The sequence below is a fragment of the Pelobates fuscus genome, chromosome 11, assembly GCF_036172605.1.
Source record: "Pelobates fuscus isolate aPelFus1 chromosome 11, aPelFus1.pri, whole genome shotgun sequence".
In the NCBI taxonomy this organism is placed as follows: Eukaryota; Metazoa; Chordata; class Amphibia; order Anura; family Pelobatidae; genus Pelobates; species Pelobates fuscus.
The window spans coordinates 122,565,585-122,591,205 of NC_086327.1; the positions used below are offsets into that span (position 1 = coordinate 122,565,585).

The 25,621-nt window shown below is 40.6% G+C and overlaps 1 protein-coding gene across 1 annotated transcript in view; it reads right to left on the minus strand.

Moving 5' to 3' along the window:
• The window catches only part of CEP164 (centrosomal protein 164), a 41,903-nt gene extending 16,681 nt beyond the window's left edge, over positions 1-25,222 (minus strand). Inside the window, exons 1-20 of the mRNA XM_063435767.1 lie at positions 24,939-25,222; positions 22,499-22,610; positions 22,185-22,392; positions 21,562-21,720; positions 21,271-21,405; positions 20,502-20,579; positions 20,216-20,326; positions 19,048-19,281; positions 18,433-18,498; positions 17,830-17,907; positions 16,257-16,342; positions 15,272-15,649; positions 14,274-14,405; positions 13,758-13,974; positions 13,431-13,508; positions 9,622-9,741; positions 9,038-9,160; positions 8,411-8,554; positions 7,516-7,599; positions 6,656-6,724 (exon numbers count right to left, since the gene is read on the minus strand). Of these exons, the coding sequence (XP_063291837.1) occupies positions 6,656-6,724; positions 7,516-7,599; positions 8,411-8,554; positions 9,038-9,160; positions 9,622-9,741; positions 13,431-13,508; positions 13,758-13,974; positions 14,274-14,405; positions 15,272-15,649; positions 16,257-16,342; positions 17,830-17,907; positions 18,433-18,498; positions 19,048-19,281; positions 20,216-20,326; positions 20,502-20,579; positions 21,271-21,405; positions 21,562-21,720; positions 22,185-22,392; positions 22,499-22,610; positions 24,939-25,020 (2,694 nt within the window). The 5' untranslated portion in view covers positions 25,021-25,222. The remainder of the gene's footprint in view (positions 1-6,655; positions 6,725-7,515; positions 7,600-8,410; positions 8,555-9,037; positions 9,161-9,621; positions 9,742-13,430; positions 13,509-13,757; positions 13,975-14,273; positions 14,406-15,271; positions 15,650-16,256; positions 16,343-17,829; positions 17,908-18,432; positions 18,499-19,047; positions 19,282-20,215; positions 20,327-20,501; positions 20,580-21,270; positions 21,406-21,561; positions 21,721-22,184; positions 22,393-22,498; positions 22,611-24,938) is intronic.
• Positions 25,223-25,621: the final 399 nt, after the last annotated feature.

Here is a 25,621-nt window from a genome sequence, read left to right on the forward strand (position 1 = left end):
TGACAATCCCATGGTCGCACCATGATGCAATAACATTAGAATTGGATCAACAGAATATCAGACATAGACCAGAGTGGAAACTATATGAAAATGTCTGATTATCAGATGTAAATAGAAAGAAGATAGCTGATGTAATAGGAGAACAATAAAGATTGTGGGGTATCCAGTGCTACAAAATGGTGCACATTTGAATGCGGAATCAGAGGACAGCTGATAAAGTTAGAAGCGCAGCTGAAAAAAATAAAAAAGAGGGGAATCCTTGGCGGAGCTTTATATCGAATTAGCGAATTTAAGGAGTACCAATAAGAATCTTTTATCTAAAGAAACAACTGAGAAAATAAAAAGGTAGTAGAATCTAAAATCTAAAATTAGTGAACAACTTATAATTAAAACTAATCGAAAAAAGTTATAAAACCAAATTACTACTACAAAGGTAATAAGGCTGATAAATTATCAAACCAAGTGAAAATAAAACGAGCTAACTCAATTATTAATAATATCGTAAGAGATCAGGAAACATTTAAATCACCAACAACTATAGCCCAGGCCTTCAGGGAGTACTATCAGGGGTTGTATAATCTGCCCACACAAAGTACCACATTACAAACTGAAGAATACCAAGACAACTAACAATGCGCTTCTTTAACAATTAACCAAACTAAATAGACCTATAACTGTTCTTGAAGTAGAGTAAATTATAAACAAATTAAAGAGAAATAAAGCCCCTGGCCCAGATGACTTCATTGATGCTTTACAGATTATATAAAAATATCCTAAATTGGTAGAAGTGTACAACGGGTTTATGACCACAGGTAAGATACCGAAAGAAATTTTAAAAGCCAATATTCTCCCAAGGGGGCGGGGCCGGGCCGCATGGCAGCAAAACGACAAAGCTCTAGGCTAGAACCCCTGAAACCGGCACTAAAACGGCGTATGCACGGCTCCAAAGCCGGTGATATTTACAGATTAAGGCAGAGAATAGCCCCAGCTTGATTTTACTACCACGTAAGAGGCGAACAACGCACCGGGAGCACCGAATCCGAAATACCCGGCCTACCTGCCTTCATAAACCAGCGGCATGTGAGCAAGATGCGGCAGAGGGCCTACCCTCGTGAAGAGCAGAACCGGCCCGGGGCACGGCTCCGCTCCCCCCCCCCGGCCGGTGGGGGTTATCCCGGCCACATGGGGGCGGTGCACGCCGAGGCGGAAACCTCCGACCCCGGATCACGCCGAACCCCTGAACTGGCAGAGGCTGTTGAGATGAGACCAGCCAGAAGAGTGGAGCGAAGGGCAGATAGCCCGTGCATAAAGGCACCAGCGCACGTATGCAGACCCGGAGTGGCCGGACCGCCCGGGCGACCCATGTGCCAATAACATGGCAGCCTGACATCCAGATGAGGTGGGCATCTGGAGAAAACTTGTCCCCACTGCTGAGAGCCCGGCGGGGCAGGACACCGCACGCCTCCGGCGGACCGGTGGCTGAGAGGTACTGCATCTCCTGTCCTGTGGAAGCGGCCGGCAATGGGAGAGACAGGCAAGGCAACCCATGTACCTACCGAGGCACCGAAGGTTTGGGGGAGGTGCAGGGGGCACTGAGTATGCGGATTCTTGGAGGGGGGACCGCAGGAGCGCATGTCGCCCCCGAGGGCAGGGACTGGGCACTGGGGGAAAGCAGATGTCGCTGGCTGCCATATGGCCTATGCGGGTGACCGAAACACTCCACATGCCCCACAAACCAACAGGGGCCAGACCCGCAATGTTCTCATTCAGCCAGTCAGGTTTTATTATTTCTTGTTCTACATATAAGGTTCGCATTGAAAAACCAAAGCCTGGATACGTACCAAGAACCTTTACAATGAGCTTCATATATGGACGCTTTAGTGCCGCAGCCCTAAGGGGACCACAGAGTGGAAGCACCCGGAAAGCTCTGCGAACATTTGAATTGGCCCATAGGTGGTACTTCACATATTTTGCCACATAGTTCTGCAGATCATAACCAAGACAGCAGGCTAGCAGTCCATTCAGAATGCCCCAGCAGTACGTGATGTGTGAAACCGAAATGGACAGCGTGGGCAGGCCCAGAGGGTATCAAGCGCTGGACGGAATCTCCACACCACCTCCACACCTGCCAGAACAGTGAGTACACCGATCTCCGGGTATGAGGGTCCCCGGAGTCCAATGTCCCCGTCGCCGCGAGCCCTGTGAGGCAGGAGTGTGCAGACCCGTAGGCGGATGAATGTCCGAAAGGACTGTGTACCAGCACCAAGAGTGAGGCCGGCAGTGGGAGAGACATGGGGGTACTTGCCCTACAGGGTACAAAGTGACGCTGGGGAGGTGCAGGGGGCAGGAGGGCCATGGACTTTGTGGTGGGGTCTGGTGGACAATCTCAGCCCCTGAGTGCCCACGGCGCCGCTGAGGACCCAGGTCGGTGGGCGCGGGCCGGTGTGGGGTGCACGGGCAGATGCTCTGAGACCTGAGGGCTACTCCGCAACAGCGACAAGCAAGGCAATACGGATTGCAACGCTACAGACTATGCAGCAACGGGCCAACCTCTGTCAGTTGATTGATTAATGTTTTCCTTTTTTTTTTTTTTTTACTGCTTTTTTTTTTTTTTACTGCATTCATCTCAGACACACTCTTTATGCATGTTAAGTTTTTACCTATGTCAAACTCTTGATGCTAGTTCTTTATTACCATGTTAGGTATAATGCCAACGGAATGCGCTGTCCATGCTATACTGCCCCTAGGGGCCAAAGATTGTTACTACCTACTGCTGCATACGTAATAATTGATTGCTGCATAATAGGCGGTAGAGTCGGTAACAACCGCATACTTGATAGCCAGATTGGTACATCACGTAGTAATCCATCACAGCTTAACAATTACTATGCCCCTTATGTCAAAAGTTAGACAGTCTTTATTTTAATTTATATACTTCTATTACATAGCATGCCTACGATGCAATTGATAAGACAAAGTTATACAGCTATGAGACATGTTATACTATTGCCTGACTTGAGCGAAACTTCGACCAGATGCGCTTACCGCACCGTACGCTAAGGCAACTATCTGAGTACATGTGCAGCATATATGGCCTGGTTTTCCTACCTCTTTTGGTTTTTCGCATATACAGAGTAACTGGCAGGGGTGTGCACCTGAGAAGGATTTACGTGGTGACCACATTAGATATCATTGAGTTTATATTATTTGCTCTTACTGAATGTTATTCAAGGTTTCAGATCCATTCACACGAAAAATTGCTTATGCGTGGCTAAAAATCAGCATATGAAGTGACCAGTAGCGCATGCACGCAGCACTGAATTTAAATGCTTAGGTGGCGACATCCTATACAATTATACTGGACCTCTGCGTAGGCACCAGCTCCTTAGGTGATTATTTTTCAGTACAATGAGCCTCTGCGCAGGCAACACTGCATTTAAGTATATAAAGAGCCTCTGCGCAGGCAACAGCACGCTTATTCGCAGGTATGCGATGCCTTTGTGTGATACCAATAAACATATTCAAAACAATATTCTCCCAATATTAAAAGAAGACAAAAATCCTCAGGAAATAAATTTTAGACCAATAGCACTTCTTAATATTGACTATAAAATATATGCATCAATATTAGCCAATAGAAGCAAGCTTATTATCGAAAAATTGATTTCTGAAGACCCAGTTAGTTTTATACCAGGGAGAATGGCCAGTAACCACATAAGGAAAATTATCAATCGGAATCTGTTGGCGCTATATAAATGGCAATAATAATAATATGAAAAAATTAATGACCAAAAAATAAGTTTTTTAACATTGGCTCTAGACCGAGAGAAAGCCTTCGATAGGGTCAACTGGAGGTTTAATGAGGCAGTATTAAAGGCATTTGGATTTGAAGGCAATATCATTCGTGCTATTATGGCTTTATACTCAGCCGCCTTGGGGAGAATAATAGGAAATGGCTTACATTCTAAATGGTTTGATCTAAAGAATGGGACCCGCCAGGGATGTCCACTCTCACCTCTTCTGTATATATTGTCAGCTGAGCCTCTAAGCAATGGATTTCCGTAGAAATCAGATGATTAAGGGTTTTAAGTACAAAAATGGGGAAATAAAAATAAGCCAATACACAGATGACACCTTAGTGATCCTCACAGACCTTATGAGGTCTACTAAAGGAATGAAGCATTTAACTCAGTCTTTCAGTTACTTTTCAAATTATAAGTTAAATGTTGGAAAAACAGTAGCCATGCCACTCTATATGAAGGAGCAAGAAATTAAAGAGCTGGATAAGAAATTTGGATTTAAAAGGGGAAAAAAAAAGTTAGACATATTTGGAAGTTAATATAACTGCACACCCCAGTAAGCTAATGGAAGCACATATTTTACCCCTGTTAAGAGGAACGCATCATTCATTTAAATTATGGAGAACTCTGGAGATCTCTTGGTAGGGGAGGGACAATTTAGTAAAGGCAAAACTAAAACCAATATATATTTTTAGAATGGTACCGTTAGAAGCACCAACCCCTTGGTTAAAGATGCTTAATACAGCTATTTCAAAATGTATTTGGTTGGGCAGAAAACCTAAGATAAGCATTGATGTTTTATACTTACACAAGAAACAAGGGGGGGTAAGTTTCCCAATCTTTTTGTATCATAGAGCGGCCTTACTTAACATATTTTACATATCCAAATAGCGAAATATAATATACAGCCATGGTACACATTAGATGAGGATGAAATCAAACCCCCATATAAGTTAATCAAAGCTCTCTGGGATATAAAGCCCAACCGAAATTATTTAAAGGGAGAAGAACACCAATTTCCGGTAATTTACTTCCCTTCTGGTACCTGCTTAAAAAATAAATGAACTGGAGAAATAAAATAATATCTTCATTACCATCAAACTACCTAATGTACTTAATGGATAACGTAGATCTAAATATATGGGGTAAGGCTGGTATCTCTAAAATATCATCTCTAATAGATGGCACAAGCTGTGAATCCTTTCAAGATCTGTAATAGTTATATAACCTGCCAAAGGAACAGTTATATAATTACATCAAGGACAGACGTTTGCGGATTGCAACACTTTCAAGGAAAACAGATGGTGACCCCCTTAAAAAAAAGAAACTTAACAATATTATGTCAGGAAACGACTAAACTACTTGCGAGATCTCTAGAAGTTATAAAAACTATAAAAAAGCCAATCCGTCCGAGAGGAATTAATAGTTGGGAAAAAGATCTTTAAATAGATATTACTTTAGCGGAATGGTATGCATGGCTTCAGACAGTATACTCCACGGTTCATTGTCTAAATTTAGCAGAAATGCAATACAAATTACTCAATAGGTGGTATTTGACACCAGCACGAATGGCAAAAATGTTTCCAAAGGACATTTATTGCTGTTGGAGATGCGGCCATATAGATGCAAATGAAAAACACATTTGGTGGGATTATCCTTTGATACAAACAGATTGGAATGAAAGCCTCACAAAAATAATAGGCTATTAGGAATTAGACAAATATGGACACCTGAGATGGTGTTAAAGGATTACTATAGAGTCAGGAACACAAACATGTATTGCTGACCCTATAGTGTTAAAACCACCATCTAGCCCCCTGGGCCCCTCATGCCTCCATAAATATAGCCAAATCTTACTGTATTCAAGCCTGAAGCTGTAGATATGCATGCTGTTTGACTCAGAATAGTCAAAACCTGTCTGCTGACATCAACAGAAGTGGTGGCCTGATCCAATCACAGTGCTTTCCCATAGGATTGGCTGAGACTGACAAAGAGACAGATCAGGGGCAGAGCCAGCATGATTCAAACACAGCCCTGGCCAATTAGCATCTCCTCATAGAGGTGAATTGAATCAATTAATCTCTATGAGGAAAGTTCAGTGTCTGCATGCAGAGGGAGGAGATATGTTTGGATGCATTTTAGGCAGCCATGTCCCAGGAAGGATCTCTCTAACAGCCATCTGAGGAGTGGCCAGTGAAGTTATCACTAGGCTGTAATGTAAACACTGCATTCTCTCTGAAAAGGTAATGATTCTACTCACCAGAACAAATTCAATAAGCTGTAGTTGTTCTGGTGACTATAGTGTCCCTTTAAGATACCAGCCTTATTCTAGAATAAAAAATGTATACTTATCCACACACTTTTAGCCTTTAAAATATCAATAGCAAGAAATTGGAAATCGGATCAAGTCGAATCTTGGCAAACAATAAAAGAGGTTGTACAATATCAATGTCTAGTGTTTGTGTTAATCCAAAAAAGTTCAAGATATGGAATAGGTAGATAGAGATTTTGGAATAAACACCGTAAATAGTACACTCTTCCCTACTCGGGGATTCTCGCTCTGTTCCTTCTGACTTTTTTTGTGCTCCTTTCTAGAAATATGCCCGACAAATGGGATACTCATTCTTGAATCTATGTGGCGAGCCCCCAGGGGACAACTGCCCCATGGTCCTTAGAGCTAGTTGTCTTCAGTGTTTTGTGTGTATTGTATGTTATTATTAGACACAAGCTTTTTTATAATATATTCAATGTGTAAACTATGAATATCTAAGTACGCGGTGCGTATAAATTAATATGAAAACTTTAATAAAAATAAATGAATTAAAAAATAATAATTAAATAGTCTGTAATCTTACTGTTGCTTTACGTTCAAAGTCCTTTTCTTGGTCGTCAAGTTCCTCTCTTCTTTTTTGTAAATCCTTTTCCTGCAATAACGAACATGACAACGTAGATGAGAACAGGTTATTAACCTTTTAAATAAGGCTGTAGCAATTTGCAAACTATGGATTCAGTTCAATAAGCTTTCCAAATGATTCAATACTGATAGAGAAACTTTGCAACTAATTTATCTACACAAGTCACCATTAAAGTCTATGAGAATGTTTATAGTTACATCAGTTGGAAGTTTTGGTTTTTTTTTTAATTCATTCATTTGGAAAACGTATTAAATCAAAGCCCATGCAAGAAATTTATTAAAGGGTTCTGGAAAAAAAATAAAATTTGGGGGGGGGGGGGGGCGGGGACTCAAATCCTTGAAGTGTTTTAAAAGTAGACGGAAAACAGTGAAAACTGAAGTTTGTGCCTCCACAAACATATGCAGATAGACAAGAATACTGTGCCCATATTCTCAGAGCTTTCTGCTTCGCTTTCTACTGCAAGATAAAGTGATCTAAGAGAACGGCAGAATACGCTTCTGGTGAAACAAAAAGACTGAAATATTACTGGAATGCACTGGAAAAAAAGGAACGCAAAAAAAAAAACCTACAAAAAAAGAGGTGGCAGTAGTATTTAATTGTAGCAAATATAGTCGGAACTGATCACTCACACTAGAAAAATAATCCCAGAAAAGGAGCATATTATTCATCGACTCAGATTTGATAAATCTTCCCACATTTACCACTAAAACACTTCCATGCACTCAATTAATAGTACAAAAATACTAAAACTGCCAGACTAGGCCAAATTGTACTCATTCTCTCATTTCCCGTACACCCACCTGGCTGTCTATCTGGTTTGTTTTCACCATTAGCTGTTTCCTTCTGATCTCCTGATTTTGCTCCATTTCCTCCAAAATGTTTTGCTGTGGACAAAATATAATTGTGATCGTACGTGAGGTCAGTCATCGCAAGTGCTATCTTGAATATATAGAAGCAGAGAAATCACTAGGTGAGTGAGAGCTGGGTAGCATGCAGGTTGGAAGCTGGGAGACAAGAGGTAGAGGTTAACGCAGTGAGGGAGTTTAACCCCTTAAGGACCAAACTTCTGGAATAAAAGGGAATCATGACGTGTCACACACGTCATGTGTCCTTAAGGGGTTAAGCATGCGTGGGATATGCATAAGGCTATCCTACAATTAAGATAAGACCAGGGACTAATGAAAAGTATTTAGAAAATTGGGCAGACTAGATGGGCCGAATGGTTCTTATCTGCCATCACAGTCTATGTTTATACAGTGAAAGGAGCAGGTCTGTCCCCTTCTGAGCATAATCCTATGGTTACTGCTTATACCTGGTACTACAGACAGACCATGTTAAAAAGGAAATGGACATGAAGCAAGGTTTGATAGAATGCACAATAAAATATCACAAACACAGCTCACAATGTCACCCCTGGGGAGTGTGTCATGGACCCTCCAGGCCTGCAGTGATGAATAACAGGACTTGCCTTGGACTTAGATTAGGCCTGGCTAGCAGCACATAACTTTAAATGTTATGCCCTGATCACAAGTACAGCAGTCGACAGCAGCTGGCAAGGTCTGGCTGCTCTGGAATTTTCCTTTACTGAATGGGTGGGCAACTCAAATATGCTTGTCAGGATACTGGATTCATACCACAATGTGAAAGTGATTGTACCACAATGTGAAAGATTCCCATAATGGCTTCTCTTGTCACCTTTTCTAGGTGGACGCGTTGTCTATCCTCTTTCAATTTTTCTAAGTTCAGCCGCTGGGTCTCTAGTTCTTTCTCATGGAGTTGCATCATGCTTCCCAGTTCCTCCCGCAACTTCTCGAGCATTTTGGACCTTTGTGTGTGCTCCTGGGAGTGTTTGTAACACAGAGGAAAAGGAGCATTAAATAGATACGCAATCTGCCATGGGTTCCATTGAGTTTAGATAATCAAAAAAGGAAAGGATTTCATGACAAAGCAAAGCTGATTTTTTGATATTTAAACTTTTCTACAAAAAAAAAAAAAGCATGGGTCATTTATAGGATTACTCAACTTTTAGCTACAACAAATATGACCAAGCCCATTAAAAAAAAAGAAAAGAATTCTAGAAAACAAAAATAAAAAAAATTGAGCCATGCCAAGTCTGAGCCTGTTTAATCATTAAAAAGGTCTGAAAAAATAAAACATTCTCCTCATTAAAATGTTCTGCAGCATTTAATGGTGTAAGTTCTTCAGTCTACTGTGTGGCTTTCTTTCTTGGTCGTTTCTCCAGATCATTAACCGTCACAGAGTACTGGATGATAATGAACAGGTTTATGAACGGGAGAATATTGTGTGAAATTTGACTCTTACCTCCTCCTCTAATTCCATCCGCAATTTCTCCACCACCTGTTCATGTTCCTCTTTCATTCTCTCCAGTTTTCTATCATGCTCACGCTGTAACTCCTGACGTTTTTCTTGTAGGAGATCTCTCATCTGTAAAGGTGAATGGATAGGAGGAATAAAAAAAAAAATCCCGTGGCTAGATTAAAATAACTTAACAGCTGATAAAAGTATTTTATGCACTTTATTTAAAATTCAGCTTCAGTTCTCCAAGGGGGCAAGGGAGCTGTAGAGGTGCCAACAGAGCAGATTTATTTTCTTATTGATAATAAAAAATTAAAAAAAATTACGAATTTGTCTTATAATTAAAAAAGAAACATTAACCCCGAACTGTTAGATGCCAGTAATAATACTACCTTTCCACAAGATGTAGTATACTACACCTGATCAAATAATTGTTACCCACGAAATCTATACAATCTTTGTTTAATGTCCAAATGCATTAATAAAGCCAACAATATTGTTCCTTTATAGTTTACAGAATTTATTACGATTTTAACTGTGGTCATGCCTGTGTTATGCCCATGTTCTCTTTGTTTGCAATGCCTGATTACCTCTCTCTCGTAGTCAAGTATATGGGTTATTTTCTTGTTTGCTAGATGGAGTTCACCGAGAGAGTTTGGATCTTCTCTCTGTTGATGTGCAAGGCTAGAGTTCTGGAGATTGGAGATTTCCTAAGTACAGGAAGTTGAGAAATGGAAACCGTGAAAGGAGAAACTTTATCCGGAGTGAAAACCACATCACTGACAACGGTTTTCATCAGTGAACCATATTAGTAAGATGTCCAAGAGACCCTACACTCTAGGTGATGCAGGGGTTATCTGGAATATATAAAAGACTGGAAGCATTCCTGAGAATAGGCCAATATCATCCTTAATTCAACTAAGATCTAGACGTTTCACAGCCTTCACATGGCTGCATGGAGTTGCTGGGCTACTTACCTGGGTTCCCAGAATCTGTTCCAGGCTGTCAGTGCAGACTCTAGGTGCCGAATATACTCACTTGTAGCTTGTGTCACAATGCATCACATTATAGTGATTCTGTACATAATAAAAATATAGAATATTTTTTTTTTTTTTTAAAGATTCCAGCAACAAACATGCATCCTAGACCAGGTCCATCATGTAACCTTAACTTAAAGTCAAACCTACTTTGTGGTGTCCTTCACACCTGTCCTGCATTGCAGTTCCTGCATCCTTGCACTTGGTCTCTGAAAATCTGACCCTTGACTTGTCTGACAGAATACACATCTCTGGATTAACCCTAAACATAAGCAGGCTACAATTCAAGGGATCCTGGTTTTACATCTTCCAATCAGTCTCAACTCACCCATGCCTTTTTACATGAATGTTACACACAGCTATCTGATTGAGCGTGGGTGACTACCGAATATATAGTTGACAGGGACGGACTGGCCCACCTGGATACCGGGAAATGTCCCGGTGGACCGGCACACTATCAGGCCGTTATGTGGCCGACTCGTGCGCACCGGACCGCACGGCGCAGTTACAGAGTAACCGGCCGTAGGGGATACGCTCCCCTCCTGTCGGTCACAGAATGTAGCTTGGCCAAGCAGGCAGACCGCAGGTAGAGGAGCTTCCCTACCCAGTCCGACAGGAAGTGCTCACAGGGAGTTTCTCCACGCGGTCTGCCTGCTCGGCCACGCTACAACAAGGTACAGGAAGAGCTGGTGGGGGGGGGAGGGGGACTAATGGGACACATGTGGGCTGGGTGGGGGGGCTAATGGGACAGCTCGGGGGGGATTAATGGGACACATGGGGGCTGGGGAGGGGCTATAGGGACACCTGAAGGGCTGGCAGGGGGGATAGGGACGAATGGATGGTTGGGAGGTGCTATAGGGATCTATGGAGGGACTGAGGGAGATAAGACACATGGAGGTCTGGGGGGGGGGGGAAGGATTGAGAAACATGGAGGGACGGGGGAGCTAATGAAACACATGTAAGGCTGGAGGGGGAGGAAGAGACATGTAGTGCTGGGAGGGTGGCTATAGGGACACATGGAGGGCTGGGGGTCTAATAAGACATATGGAGGGGCCGAGGGAGCTAATGAGACACATGGAGGTCTGGGGGGATGGATTGAGATGCATGGATGTCTGGGGGGGGACGGGTTTAGAAGCATGGAGGGGTGGCAGGGGTAATAATACACATGCATGGCTGGAGGGGGTGGAATGAGAAATGGAGGGGAGGAAAAAAAGACAGAGGGCTGGGGAAGGGGAGAATGAGACACACAGAGGAGCTGTGGGAAAAGAGACACACAGAGGAGCTGTGGGAAAAGAGACACACAGAGGAGCTGTGGGAAAAGAGACACACAGAGGAGCTGTGGGAAAAGAGACACACAGAGGAGCTGTGGGAAAAGAGACACACAGAGGAGCTGTGGGAAAAGAGACACACAGAGGAGCTGTGGGAAAAGAGACACACAGAGGAGCTGTGGGAAAAGACACACACAGAGGAGCTGTGGGAAAAGACACACACAGAGGAGCTGTGGGAAAAGACACACACAGAGGAGCTGTGGGAAAAGAGACACACAGAGGAGCCGTGGGAAAAGAGACACACAGAGGAGCTGTGGGAAAAGAGAGACACACAGAGGAGCCGTGGGAAAAGAGAGACACACAGAGGAGCCGTGGGAAAAGAGACACACAGAGGTGTTGGGGCCTGGGAAAGGGACACACAGAAGCGCTGGAAGTGGAGAAGAGAGAAAGGGGCTGGGGCTAAGTGACACATGAAAGGGGCTTGGGAGAGAGACACAAACAAAATGCATCTTCACTTGTTTCTCCTGCCCTCCCTGTAATTTAGAGTCGACCGGTGAGAGAAAGACTTCGTATTAAAGGGAAACTATAGTCACCAGAACTTCTACAGTTTAATGCAATGGTTCTGGTGCCTATAGCCTGTCCCTGTATGCGGAGCACTGTAAATGCTACCTTTTCAGAAAACATCAGACGGCAGTCACTCAGACGGCCACTAGAGCTGCTTCCTAGTCCAGTGCTGCACAGTGTGCAGCACCTATGTTGAGCATCTCCACACTCTGCATGGAGGCGCTGAACGGTCCCCATAGAGCTGCACTGGTGCAATGAAGCGCAGCGTTTTGACACACATGCGCAATAGCCTCCCAATTCTTTCCTATGGGAATTAAATTGGTGTTGACTGAGATCATCCAGTTGTCAGCCAGTGAAGTGAAGAGCACACTCTTATTACTTCAAAATAAGCAAGATAACGTCTTTTTTTTTTTTTTTTACTGCTGTGCAATAACATTCGTAATTCACAATTTCAGTCCAATTACGAAACTTTCCTTGTGTCAAGGAAGTTGGACTGAAACATTGATTATATGCAAATGCACGTCTGCTTACAATAAATCTGCTCTTTTGTTTATTTTGAAACCCTATGAGTGCTTTCTTTCACGTTTTCAGGTATTTTCCTGCTTCCATATCTGCACACTATGCTGGTGCGATGCATTATGGGGCCGGTATACCAATTTTTTCCAGGGCTGCTTTTCATTCCCAGTCCGGCCATGATAGTTGATTATATAATGTCAGAGTACTTTTCAACAACTTTCTGCCCTCGTATTTTGTTATCTGAACATCAAGATTATAAAAACCTTTTATTACTTTTACAGCTGTGAAAAAAATAAATAAATAATAATAACGACCAACCATAATTTTTGTACACATTCTTCCTTGCTTGCTCACAAAAGCTAAAATATCTATTAAAGCAGCAAGAAGCAAGAAACCCTCTCCCCTCCCTTATATGCAAGGCAGATAAGGAAACCAGAGAGTAGGGGGAGAATTCCAGTATTTTAAAATAAAATAAAACAATAATAAGAAAGATTTTTTCTTATGTTCTGTAGAGAAGATATTATTTCAGAATTCAGAGAGACTCATTTTATACAGTCCGAGTCAATTTTCCCTGAGAATTAAATCTGACAGAGGAATATGAACTCATATAATATATACTCATATAACAGTTGGGGCACTAACCAGTCGAGCTATCGCCTGCTTTGGAAACTGAATGGAAGATAAAAAAGCAGTTAGTTATAGTAAGAAAGTTTCTGAAAGCAAGATAAGTACATAAAATAAGTAGATAAATAACTTTCAAAATGTGCCATTCCCATGTGTTTATATAAGTGTTCTTGGAAACGCAGATTGATAGATAGTCATGATACATGTACAGGAAAATTGTTAAAAAGCAGTTTGGGGTTCATATGTTTTTACAACAGAGCCAGAGAGACAGAATGAAGACAGGAAATAATTAAACAAAAACTTTGGAAGGAAAAAGTAGATGTAAAGGAACCAGAATAAGCATGATGAAAGATGAGCATACAGAATGTGATCATTTCAAACAGCTCCCACCTCCTGATTCTTCTCTTGGACTTCTGCACGGAGTCTTTCGAGATTCTGAACATGATCTTTCTTTAGAGATTCAAGAGCCTGTAGGACGAGTGATACATGTTAGAGAAAAGGAATTATCATTTCTGGACTAGAACTTCAACGTGGAATTAGGAAAGAGCCAAACATTCCCACAAAGTATAGCAGCAGACGACATGTATCTACTACCTGCTCCAAATGACAATGGTTATTTTTCCAGTTTAGTTATTGGCTACAAATTTTCATTCTCTTTGAAATCAGTTTGAATTACGAACTATTCACACTCTAATAAACTCTAAGCATTGTACGTGCCTCACTGATTTCCTGCTTCAGACGTTCACGGATCTCCTGCAATGCGGCCTCTCTCTCCTGTAAGAGCATGGCTCTCTCGGAATTCATTGCATCGTCCATTTCTTTCTTCAATTTGGTCTTTAGGGCATTCTTTTCATGGAGTAGCATCTCCTCCTCTGACTTCTCAAAGTGTTCCATAGCAAGCCTCCGTTGGTCTCTCATTTCCTGCTGTCGCTCCCTGAAAGTAAAGATACATCAATGTGTTCTGATTAAAGTAGCTGAGCCAGTTTCACAAACAACACATGAGGAAGTCTAACCTCACGCGCAGAGTAACAGATCTGAGAATTAGCCTTAGGTCTATGCTACATGTGGAAATCTATTGTTTGGGGGGGGGCAGGGGTTCACTAAGGAGACATAAAGAGTGCTAACAATATATATTGTGAATGACCATTTGAAATTTGAAGTAAAATGGCCTTTGATGTATATTTTGTGCTGAGAAGACTGGTTCATGCACTGCCTTTTAAAACGTTATTTAACCTTATTTTCCTCTCCTCTGCTTCCATCTCGGTGTCCAGTTCCTTTTCCACTTTCAGAAGTCTCTTCTTATGGTCCTCTTTCATCCTGACCTCTGCCTCCATTGCTTCTTGCTCTAGCACCTCCGACAGTGACCTGTGACCCAGAACAAACAAGGATGTTTTATGTTAAACAAAACTTTCAATTGCCTTTGACCTAGCACCACTCCATGTATAACCATTGACTCCAACTTGCACAGTGTACCCTGAAAGCATGGTGCTCTGTTATATGTGAAGCTAAATCTAAGCACTTGCTCTGCACCCACAAAATAAACCAATTAACAAAATTTGGGACATAAAAAGTACTAGGTATGCAATAAAGAGAGGTTCCAAGCAGTGTTCATTTTGTAGATTAACAATTTTAGTCAGCTAAAATTTTTGAGATTTAGTCGACTAAAACAAAAACAATTCAGATGACTAAAATACGACTAAAACTAAAATGGCTTTTTGGTCAAAAGACTATGACTAAAACTAAATTGAAATTTGCCGCCAAAATTAACACGGATTCCAAGCACTATCTTCTGCAGCAATTTTATTCATGATTTTTTTCATAATTGAAACTACTGCTGAATGATGAACTACACAGCCCTAAAACCTCTGTTGAGCAGGAATTCGTGGGATTTGCACAGCATAACAAATACATTAACTCTGGGCGTCTGCCTAGAGTACAGAGTGTCCCGAGTGTACAACTTTTATTGTCAGGCCAGTGAAATATCTGACATGTTATTCAGTATGTCAATGAAAGCTGATAGATTGAACGCACCAGTGAGTCTTATAATGAGAAAAGGCCCATAACTAGAATTCCATCCCTGTAACAACACTGCATAGCCGTTTTAACATATGAAACACCATTCAAAACTACTGTCTGAAAATAAAAAATAAAAAACTTATTTCGATTTTAACCCCATCCCAACCTATATATAATGACATATCTAGACATTCAGGTTTTTTCTCCAACAATACCGGAGTCTGCTTTTCTGGTCCTCTTGCATCTTATGCTGCTCCTCTTCTTCCTGCTTCCTAAGCAACTCTCTCAGTTCTTGAAGTTTTTGCCTTTGCTTTTCCTCCAGATCAATCTCGGTCACCTGAACTTTTAAGGACTTCTCTGCAAGCTGAGGGGGTTCCTCCTTGGTTTTTAGGTGGCTGTCCACGTGCTCAGGCAGCTCAAAGACTGGCTTAAGGAGTTCATCCATGTTTTTGTGGAACTGGTCCTTATGGTCAAGCTCCTCTCTTTCAGGTTGGGGAAGTGGGTCTGTAATCTTGGTAGACCCTACAGTGCCTTTAAAGGTTTTGTCTGCAAATATTTCTTTGGTGACAGCTTCTGGTTCTGGGTGTATTTGCCTGTATATAGGATAGCATATGGTCATAACTGGTATATATAAAATAATAGGTGTTTTGGATGAATGTATTGGATGGATTAGATGGAATGAATGTAATGGATGGAACGGATGGATGTAATGGATGAATGTATTGGATGAGATGGATGAATGTATTGGATGGATGGTTGGATGAGATGGATAAATGTATTTAATGGAACGGATGGATGAATGTATTGGATGGAATGTATGGATGTAATGGTTGCAATGGATGGATGGTTGGATGAGATGGATAAATGTATTTGATGGAACGGATGGATGAATGTATTGGATGTAATGGATAGATGTAATGGATGGATGGTTGGATGAGATGGATAAATGTATTTGATGGAACGGATGGATGAATGTATTGGATGTAATGGATAGATGTAATGGATGGATGGTTGGATGAGATGGATAAATGTATTTAAGGGAATGGATGGATGAATGTATTTGATGGATCGGATGGATGTAACGGTTGCAATGTATGGAATAGATGGATGGATTAGATGAAATGGATGAATGTATTGGATGGAATGGTTCCATGTATTTGATAGATTCCATAGTAGAAGGTAAATCTACATTTAACTTACTTATTAGTTTCCTGCTTTAGGTCTTCGTTTTCATCTTCACTTATCTCCTCTTCTAGGCTTTCATCAATCTCTTCCTCTATTATGTCCTTAAAGGCAAAACAATGTATTTCCCAAACAAATTAATTGTAATCTAGGGTATTGGGAAAAAATACCCACTACCCCTCTAAAATGTTAAAGAAAGGGTTTGTGGACACAATTCATCCTGCTAATTGTGACGCAAGCCAACAACATGTTAAGCCATAATTAGAAGACATTAAAGAATTTAAAAGTGTGGCACCTTTTTCACGCTGATTCAAGAAACTCAGCCTTTCAGAGTTTACCTATAATTTCTTCTCCATCGGAATCTTATATATATTCATTAATCATACCGCCACATTTTATTCTTGATGTCGCTGATGCCTACAGCCACAATTTTGGCAACGGATATCCTAAACATCCTCACTTGTGGTTTGTTTTTGTTTTTATATAAAACAAATTATATAAATGTATCACTTTTTTCCCCTCAATCTCTTAAGCAGTATTCTAACCAGCTAACCTTGGGCATTTTGGACATAGAGCATTAACTGTACAAAAAAAAAAAAATCTAGAAGCTACTCGGCAAATCACAGACTCTGCTGAAGACATTATTTGTACTCTGCAGCCGGTATCTTTAAATGGTAATGGTCATTAAGGTATTGCAAAATTGTAATGCAATTCCACAATGGAGCCTCTACATCAAAACACTGACAGATCTTAAAAGGGTAATTCCAACTATTCTTACTATAGCTTAATTAGATGAAAGAGATATTGAACTATTTGCATTATTGGTTTAAACTGATGTATGGATATTTTTGGGTGACAATGCCACTAAACAAATAAACAACAAAATATCTACCAAAATTAAAAAGGATTGAGGACTGCGTTAAAAGCTCAAACCAAACTCTACGATGCTTTTAAAGTTTTCCTTCTGCAAATATTCCTTTGGTGACACGTTCTGGTTCTGGATGTATGTACGTATGTGTCTGTATTTTTATATGCAATTTTATACCTTTACTTGGAAAGCCAGGCGCTAAAAATCCTATCTCAAATCCCAAAGAAGTTTTGCCTATTTTAATTTTGGCCCCTACCCACTGCCAAGCTGTGCAGGTCTGTTCTAGACACAATGACTATTTCTCACTGAAATGGCTTGGAGTCTTCTGGCATTGTCCCTCCATTCAGCGTTAAACAGTTTTCAAATGGTTAAAACACTGGATAAGGATTCCACGGCAGCCCACAGCCCCAGCCATCTGTGTTGCTCAGGCAGTAATGATTGGCTGAGAGCATCAGCTGACCACTCTTAACCTAACACAGCCACCCACTCCTGGTATGAAGTGGTACAAGATTACACTAGACTATAACCATATCTCTAATTGGGGAAAGACTGACGCCTGACAGTGACTCTTATCCAGCATTAAAATAGGGCTAAAGCAGAGGAATAATGTATTCGTTTTTTGCAGAAAATACTGGGACATTTTATAGAACATAAACCTAGCTGTGTATTTAAAAAATAATCTGTTTTAAAATTTAAATACTTATTTTATATTAACCTTCTCACCTTGTGGCTCTCAGCATGTGGGGACAGAGCAGTAATGTCAAGAATGTTTTCCATGGACCGTCCTTTTAAGCCAAAATCCTACAGAAAGAAAATGATAATGATACAGCTCAAGTCTAATGTCATAACACATACAGTACTATATCAGCAGTGAGTACACAGGACTGTAAGGCATAACCAAGATCTACATAAAGAGCGTCCAACACTCGGCCCTCCAATGGCTGTTAGATGGCAGAGAACCTTGGAACCGAAGTCCAAGAGACAGCTGTCAGGGAACACTTTGGTGATTGCCCCAAGCAATATAGAAAACTGCAAATGTAATGTCAAAATAGCTTAGCTGGTAATATACCTGTATTCGAGATATATTTACAAATCAGCTCTTCGGGGTAAAATTTGCCATTTCCCAGTTCAGTGAGTAATAGTTATTCACTAAAATGAGAACTCAACGTGAATTTAAAGTGAGCTTTGTATTTAAGGTCGACGTAGCTTAACTGGAAGTGTAATGGATAATTTTTCCAGCTTGGCTAGTTTAGCCTTAAATTTGAAATTCACCTTGAATTCTCACTTTAGTGAATAACAGTGAAAGTGAAAGTTTTCAAAGCTCACCAATGTGTCCTCCCCCTTGGGTTTAGATGAAGCAAGATCCTTCATGCCCTCGCTGTCTTCAGATTCCTGCAATGAAATTTAAATTATGTGAATTTGGGAAAGATTAAACTGGTAGGAACCAATCGCAGAGCAAGCTCACTACAGACTGTGTGCACTATATTATGGCACGGGAAATGTGGTTTGGGGTGAACTGCAAAGGTCCCATCAACTAATTAAACAACTGGCAATATTTGCTTTGTAAATCTTTTTATTCCTCAATAAAAATTATAAACAAATAAACTTTAAAATGCTATATGCTATTAAATAAAAAGTTTGCAAAATAAGTGTGAAGTGTCAGAAACAAAGTAAAAAATTAGATTTTAGGTCATTATAACCAAATACAAATTCTCTTTACATAGTAATTTAAGGCATAAGGCATAGGCATAATTATCCATAGATTTTCGTCCACAAAAATCAGTTACACTTCAACTTCCAGAATGTGATTTGAGGAACACTTTAAATTCTACAGTGCGTGCGGAGTCTACGTGAGACTATATGCAAAGCCGAATTCATAGCACAGTAAACTAGCATTTGGGAATAGGTTGATGGGGGGAACAAAGGCAGCTGGTCTCTTACATCCTGAGTGCCTTGATACAAAAGAGGAGACTGGACCCTTGAGTTTGTATTTTCATATATGGAAGGATTCGCACTGCCACTTGCATCATGGTTTGACTTCTTGGACTGACTCTCAGTGGAAAGTGACAGAGATCTCTCTGTGTCAGGAGGATTTAGATCAATTGAAGTCTCATGTTCCAACATTGTCTCAGAGATCCGTGGCTGATCCATCACTCCGTGGCAGGGTCCAGGATTCTGATACAGGGAGCAAGATTCAGCAGAAAGGGGGAACTCCTTAATACTCTGACAATCCCACAATCCATTTAGGAAAAGTTGAGGTAGAAGGGCTAAAGATGCCTTTAACATCCCCCCGCCTTTAGGAGATCAAGTGAAACTACTTACAGAAGAACTAATGGAAATATGAGAATCTACCAGGAGTGCACTCTTCAATTGTCAATGGGAATATTTAATCAAACAAGAAAAGACAGACACGGAGCATCAAAAGGAAGGATCAAGGAAGGTTAGTGAGACTCGGAAGCAGGCATGGAAACTGCCCTGACTCAGATCTAGAAAATGTACCCATTATCTTGTACCAGGCGTTCTGTTACATTGATGGCCTCAGACAATCCAATACTTCCCAATAAGGAAGTATAGTGAGGCTAGTGTGCATGCGCTGCAAAACACCATGCTGCACCAGCCAAATACTCTGAATTAGAGTTAATGGATCTAGAACCAAGTTTAACTCAGCTATAGCTGTGGAAGCACCTTCCTGACAGACACTAGAGGCATTTTAACTTTGCAATTGTCCCTGCAAAATAAAAAGGGACGTGGCAGCCAGACCACTGAATTAGAGCCTTTTGGATGGTAAATAACTGTTCAGGTAGAGATAAAATTAGGAGCAGTACAAAATCAAGCCAAGTTAGGTTAAAGTATACTAGATTGATGGTGCTTTGCACAGACATTTCCCCTATGACTGAGACTGATCATTGACTGGCAATATGCAGATTGCACTCAGTACTTTACAATATATTCATACTAGTTTCTAAGGAAATCAGTCAAAAAATACACATCAACACAGGGAGCTCTGTGAAAATAATATGAGAGTGAGGAACAATAGGGAGGAGCACACTCATGCAGGATGTTCATGACATCATGCTTAAAAGCAACAATGTCATATCCCAGAGGTCACCTCTATCCTGCTCGCATCATCTTCTTCAGAATTTCCAATCTTCTTGAGTTCCTGCTCCGAGCCATCATCTGAGCAGTTTGATGCAGCAGATTCATCTCCCCGTTCACTCTCCTGGGTGACAAAGACATAGCCTACACATCTCCCCTGGACATGATAAATGCGGCATTCACACAAGTCAGGATCTACAGAGCCTATCATCCAACAGTTCTAGGAATGTGACGAATTCTATGTATGCAATTCAGGGCCCAAAACAATAGCCATAAGGACAAAACACATGATTTCTTACCTCATACTCAAAGCCTCCTCCAAGAGATTCTATATCCATGTGCAGGTTTTTGAGAAGGCGTGCAGATCCCCGTGGGCTCTGTAAAGGCAGTGAGGAAAAGAAAACTTAAAGGGACACTCCAGACCCCTAAAGCACTTTAGTTTGCTGAAAAGCTTTCTGTGTGAAGAGTGTGTACTCTTTTTTTTTTTGTTTTGTTTTTTTTGCAAAAAGGGCAGATTTCAATAGAAATGTACACTTTTATAAATTTACCTGGTTGCACCCCCCCTCCCCCCCCCCACCCCTGACTTTCAAACTGGCAAATGGTCCTGTTACTTCCTGTGCTAAACTCAAGAGGCAGCAATTGTTCAGAGCACCTGCCTTGCAAAGACTCCTCATTGAGCTGCATTGGGAATTATGTGATTGGACAGACACAGGCAGTCTTCGTGGGGTTAGAAGGGGAGGGCTTGTCAAGGCAGCAGAATAAAACTGCAGGTTTTGCAAACTTTTTTTAGATCTACCCCAATAAAAAAAAAAATGCATAAATAAATGCATGAAAGTTTTTATTTGGAATATATCTACTAAACAGTGTTTTTTTATAAATTTATTTTGTATTTGGGCAGTGGAGTGTTATGTTAAGGGTTCCTGACATTAGGAAATATAACAAACAGAATGGAAATGTGGCACATGCATACGGTTTTTGTTTGGATTACTCTCCTAGTATAACAATTATTACACAGGGAAATTAGAGACATGGAACATAAATGTAATGTTTTGCATTAAGCGTCCTCACCTGGTCCTCACTGGTGAGCACATCCCCATCCTCTTCCTCCAGGTCTGGTAAGATCAGGCTCAGTTTCTGCTCTGGCTGTTTGCCTCCAACACTCTTGATAAAGGCAGAAGGTTTGGGAGGCTGCTGTGCAGAAATCTAGGGTAAAAATGTGATGGAACATTAAGATGGATAAACATTATGTAAGGATCAGGTTACGGATTCATTAGTGAAGGTTTAAATTCTCTGTGTAACCATTCCCGATGTCTTTTTCAGGCTTGGATCAATATATATCAGTAGCAATAATTCGCTAACCTTGGAAGATCCAATCAATAAAGTGTCAAAACCACCAGAGCTTCCTGCGCTGCTGCTCAATGATCCTCGCATTCCACCACTTCCAGTAAGCTCCATTCCTTTTAATGGAGCCAGACTACCCAGGGGGCCTTGCACAGGTCCAAGTGGTGATCCTAGAGACTGTGAGATAACAAGGAATAAGTGAGCAAAATAAAGCAGGATCTCTCTCTTCCTTCTGCATATCTTCACCCTCTTCTGACTACTCTCTGTCCTTTTAGGATAATCCCTGTAATATCTCCACGCCATACAAATTATTTCCAGTCCTCTACTAGCTTATAGCCCTCTCTCCTCTACTGATTAGAGTCTCTATGTTTGCCCTTAATCAATCAGTTTCTCCGCAATCCATCTATTTTGTTACAAATGCCTGTCTCCCCAAACCCTCTATTAGAGGACTTGTGGCCTTTTAGAGAGTGAGCCCAAAAAGCAAAACTTCCTCCTGTGGACACTCCGTAACAGAGAAGCTGGTTTCACCATAAACTCTGCAAGGAGAATATAGTTCTTGGAGTGCCGCTTTAAGTAAAAAAAGAACAAACTGTTGGAATGAAGAATAAGTTTTGGAATTAAAGATCCATGAGAAATCTCACCATGATGGGCTTAGGCAAATCTTTCACTTTCTTTTCTTTCTTCTTGTCTTTCTTTTCTTTTTTCTTCTTCTTTTTGCTGCCACCCTGTGCTTGCAGCTTCTCTCGCTCCTTTGTCACTAGATCTCGGTAATGTTCATCGCTTGGATGGTCCCAACTGGACTGGCCAGTGGAAAAGTTAAAGTAATATATATCCCCTGTAACATCCTGACTGTGTGGGTTACAATAATGGTGGAGACAAGACATGGTTTTAAAAATAAAATTGGATAAAATCAAATCTGCAGGAAGTGAACGTTTTATCATTGTCTCTGACTTACCATGGCTTCCATTCTGGCGGTAATGGTGCCACAATGCCCTCCCGAGCTAACCACATGAGCTCAGGCTCAGAGTCTGGGTCTATTCCAATCATCCGTGCATATTCCAGAATTTCTGGAGGTAATTATACAATATATATAGGATAAGGATGTGCAGTAAACACACGTATTAGATATAAATTCAGATATTGTAATAACTGTCCCTATCAGCACAATTATAATGTATGCATGTTTAGGTGAGTGCAGCCCTCTTGATTTTATATGTAAAAATATTATTTGGGAGTCTAGACCAACTCCCTTGGTTTTGCACCCCTCCCTGTCACAGGTACCTCGTTCCAGGGCCTAATTTAACCTTGCACTGCAGAGAGTCCCAGTAGGATGGATTTCCCAAGTAACTGGGTTAATCTCATAAGAGCAGGCATTAGGTTGTGAGGAAAGGAGATTAAAAGACTGGGATACATTTTGTGTTTGTGTTTTTAAATGTAATTTTGTGAGCTTTGAAATTCATGTTTAGTGAGTGAGTAAGAGTACCTTGTGTGTGGCTTGAATTGGCCCAAGAAGCACCCTAGTAATGTATGCATTTTGGGGTGAGTGAAGACTTCTTGGTTTTCTATAAAATTGCAAGAAGGATAGCACCCTAAGTTTTTTTTATAAAATTAAAACATAACTTTTATTTAATGTTTCCGATTTATTGGAAATCTTTAATCAGGACCAGACTATTTTAAGCTGACATTTGAGTGCAGATTTCCTAACGTGTGTGTGTAGATCGATAGATAGGTCCAGTGATATAGATGTAAAAAAAAAAAAAATTATATATATAACATTCATATCTTGTAATTCCTTTTTTATTGGACTAACAGAATTTTTTTAAAGCTCCCCTTCTCAAGTCTAAAGCATTTCTGAGCATACAGCGGTTAAAGGACATGAGTGCAGAAAAGACACAGGTTTTGATAGAAAATAGACACCATTATCGCAAAGGGTCGTAAATATCGTGTGTGAAGATCACAGAGTGTGGGGGGGGGGGGGGGGGGACAAGCAAACAGTGCAGAAGATGGTGCTAGTATATATATATATATATATATATATATATATATATATATATATATATACACACACACACACACATATATATATATATATACATACATACATTCAAAAAGTCATGGCATTTGAGTGTCTTTTTTCTATTTCAGAAGTGCTAGGTATCACGATACCAGAAGGCCATGTCTGAGTAAAGGATGCAATAGGCTACTTTCAATGTTTCACTGATGCAATAAAAAAGTGATTATATTAAGGTGTGTCAGAATAATTTGATAATGTGTGGCTTTATGTCAGGAGATATAGTCAGAAATTGTAAGCCGTCTAAACAACCTTTCGTTCCTGTAACATTTTGTAATTGTCTCATTTATTGTTACATTTCCCCCTTTATAATACTGTATGCGGTGTGGAATAAGTTGGCCCTATATAAAAACGAATAATAATTTAAAGTCTGAATCTCTATAATGTTACTCAAATCACACAGCCTTCCAATCTACATGAGCCTTTCAAGCATTAGGCAAGAATTAATTGGTAAAAAATAAGTAATCCATTTGAGAAAGTCTGTTATGACGAAACGCGTTATAGAAATCACTTTTTTTTTATCTGATATAATAAAGGTTTTTGGTTTTACAACAGTTTTATTGTACCATTACCCTTTTACTTCAATATTCTTTCCTGGCTTCTTTGAGATTTTACTTATTTTTATTACTTTTTATTCCATCTACTACAACTCCCAAGAAAATCCTAGGTGGGGATCATACCACCAACGCTGTCAACATAGAGCAGTAAGCCTGCTCTACACTTGTGGGTACCACCATTTTTTATATTTTATTCAACTACCATTGTTTTATTAAGAGCACTATATGTGGCTATTTTTATTTCTTCTATGAGCACCTAGACAACTACCAGCGGAGACCAACCTTCCCAATAGTAGGGAATAAAGCCACTAGAGGCGATCCACACTAGAGCTGGCCTAAGCTCCCGTATATGTGAGTGCATTACCATTTATATATGGCCTATTGGGTCCTGACATATTGCACTATCAGGTTATCTTTGTATCTTCTTCTGCCCACATACGGAGACCAAAGACACCCAGACCTTCTACATCTCCCAAGCGAAAAAGAATCTAGGAACCACAGCTGAACTTACTCTTTTAATAAGAGATACTTTCATATGTGACGGTTTGCACAGCTGGAACAAGACTCATAGTACTTTTTTTTCTTATTTTTTTGTATGTGGCGCAGCCCTTCTCTGTCTTTCTTTCAAGAATTAATTGGTATAACAATATTCCACGAGAGATCTGAGCCACTCTTGGGGGCACACACACTTCAATTCTATGTAATATGCATGGTCTTCCTCCTCCAGTGCTAGAAATGTCTCTTTTAGACAGTAATGTATCACACACCTTGCTCCTGTGGTATATAACTCTCATCATAATCTTCTTCCAGGATCAGCTGATCACCGATGCGAATTGCAGAAGCTGCCATGACGTCTGGCCCCCAACAAACAACCACCAAAATGAAAAAAAAAAGAAAAAGACACACATTTTCAAGAAAAGCTAGTAAAAAGGTATCCTACCCAGTCATCCTTATGGGCATTAGAAATATACCTCTAAGTGAAAATAAAGCACTTTCTATTTAGAACAAAGTTTTCCAAACAACAGTACAGAAAAAAGAATGAAAGATTAACTGCCTGAAGGGGGGGGGGGGGGGGATATAAAATTATGGCAGAGCTAAAGAACTACTCTGTGGATGGGTTCTAGTGCAGAGAATCATGGTATTCTAAACACAACAAAGAAATTCCTCAGGCGCTCAGAGTGTCAAAGCCGCAGGCAGGTTTAATGAAACAAGAAGGCCGACACAGACATAGTGGAGGTGTTTTGTACCTCTGCAGCACTAGTCTCCACAGTAATTGCTGCTAGAACACTTCTTGGGGTACAAGAAAAAGAAGAATCCCTCTTTAAAGAATTGATTTTACATACAACAGGGTTAGGCTTTTCTAGATCTGACCATCAGCACGAACAAGTGACGTGCTCAGGAATATATCATGATCTGCGAGACACCAGCCACGTCCTGAGAGTGCGAGACA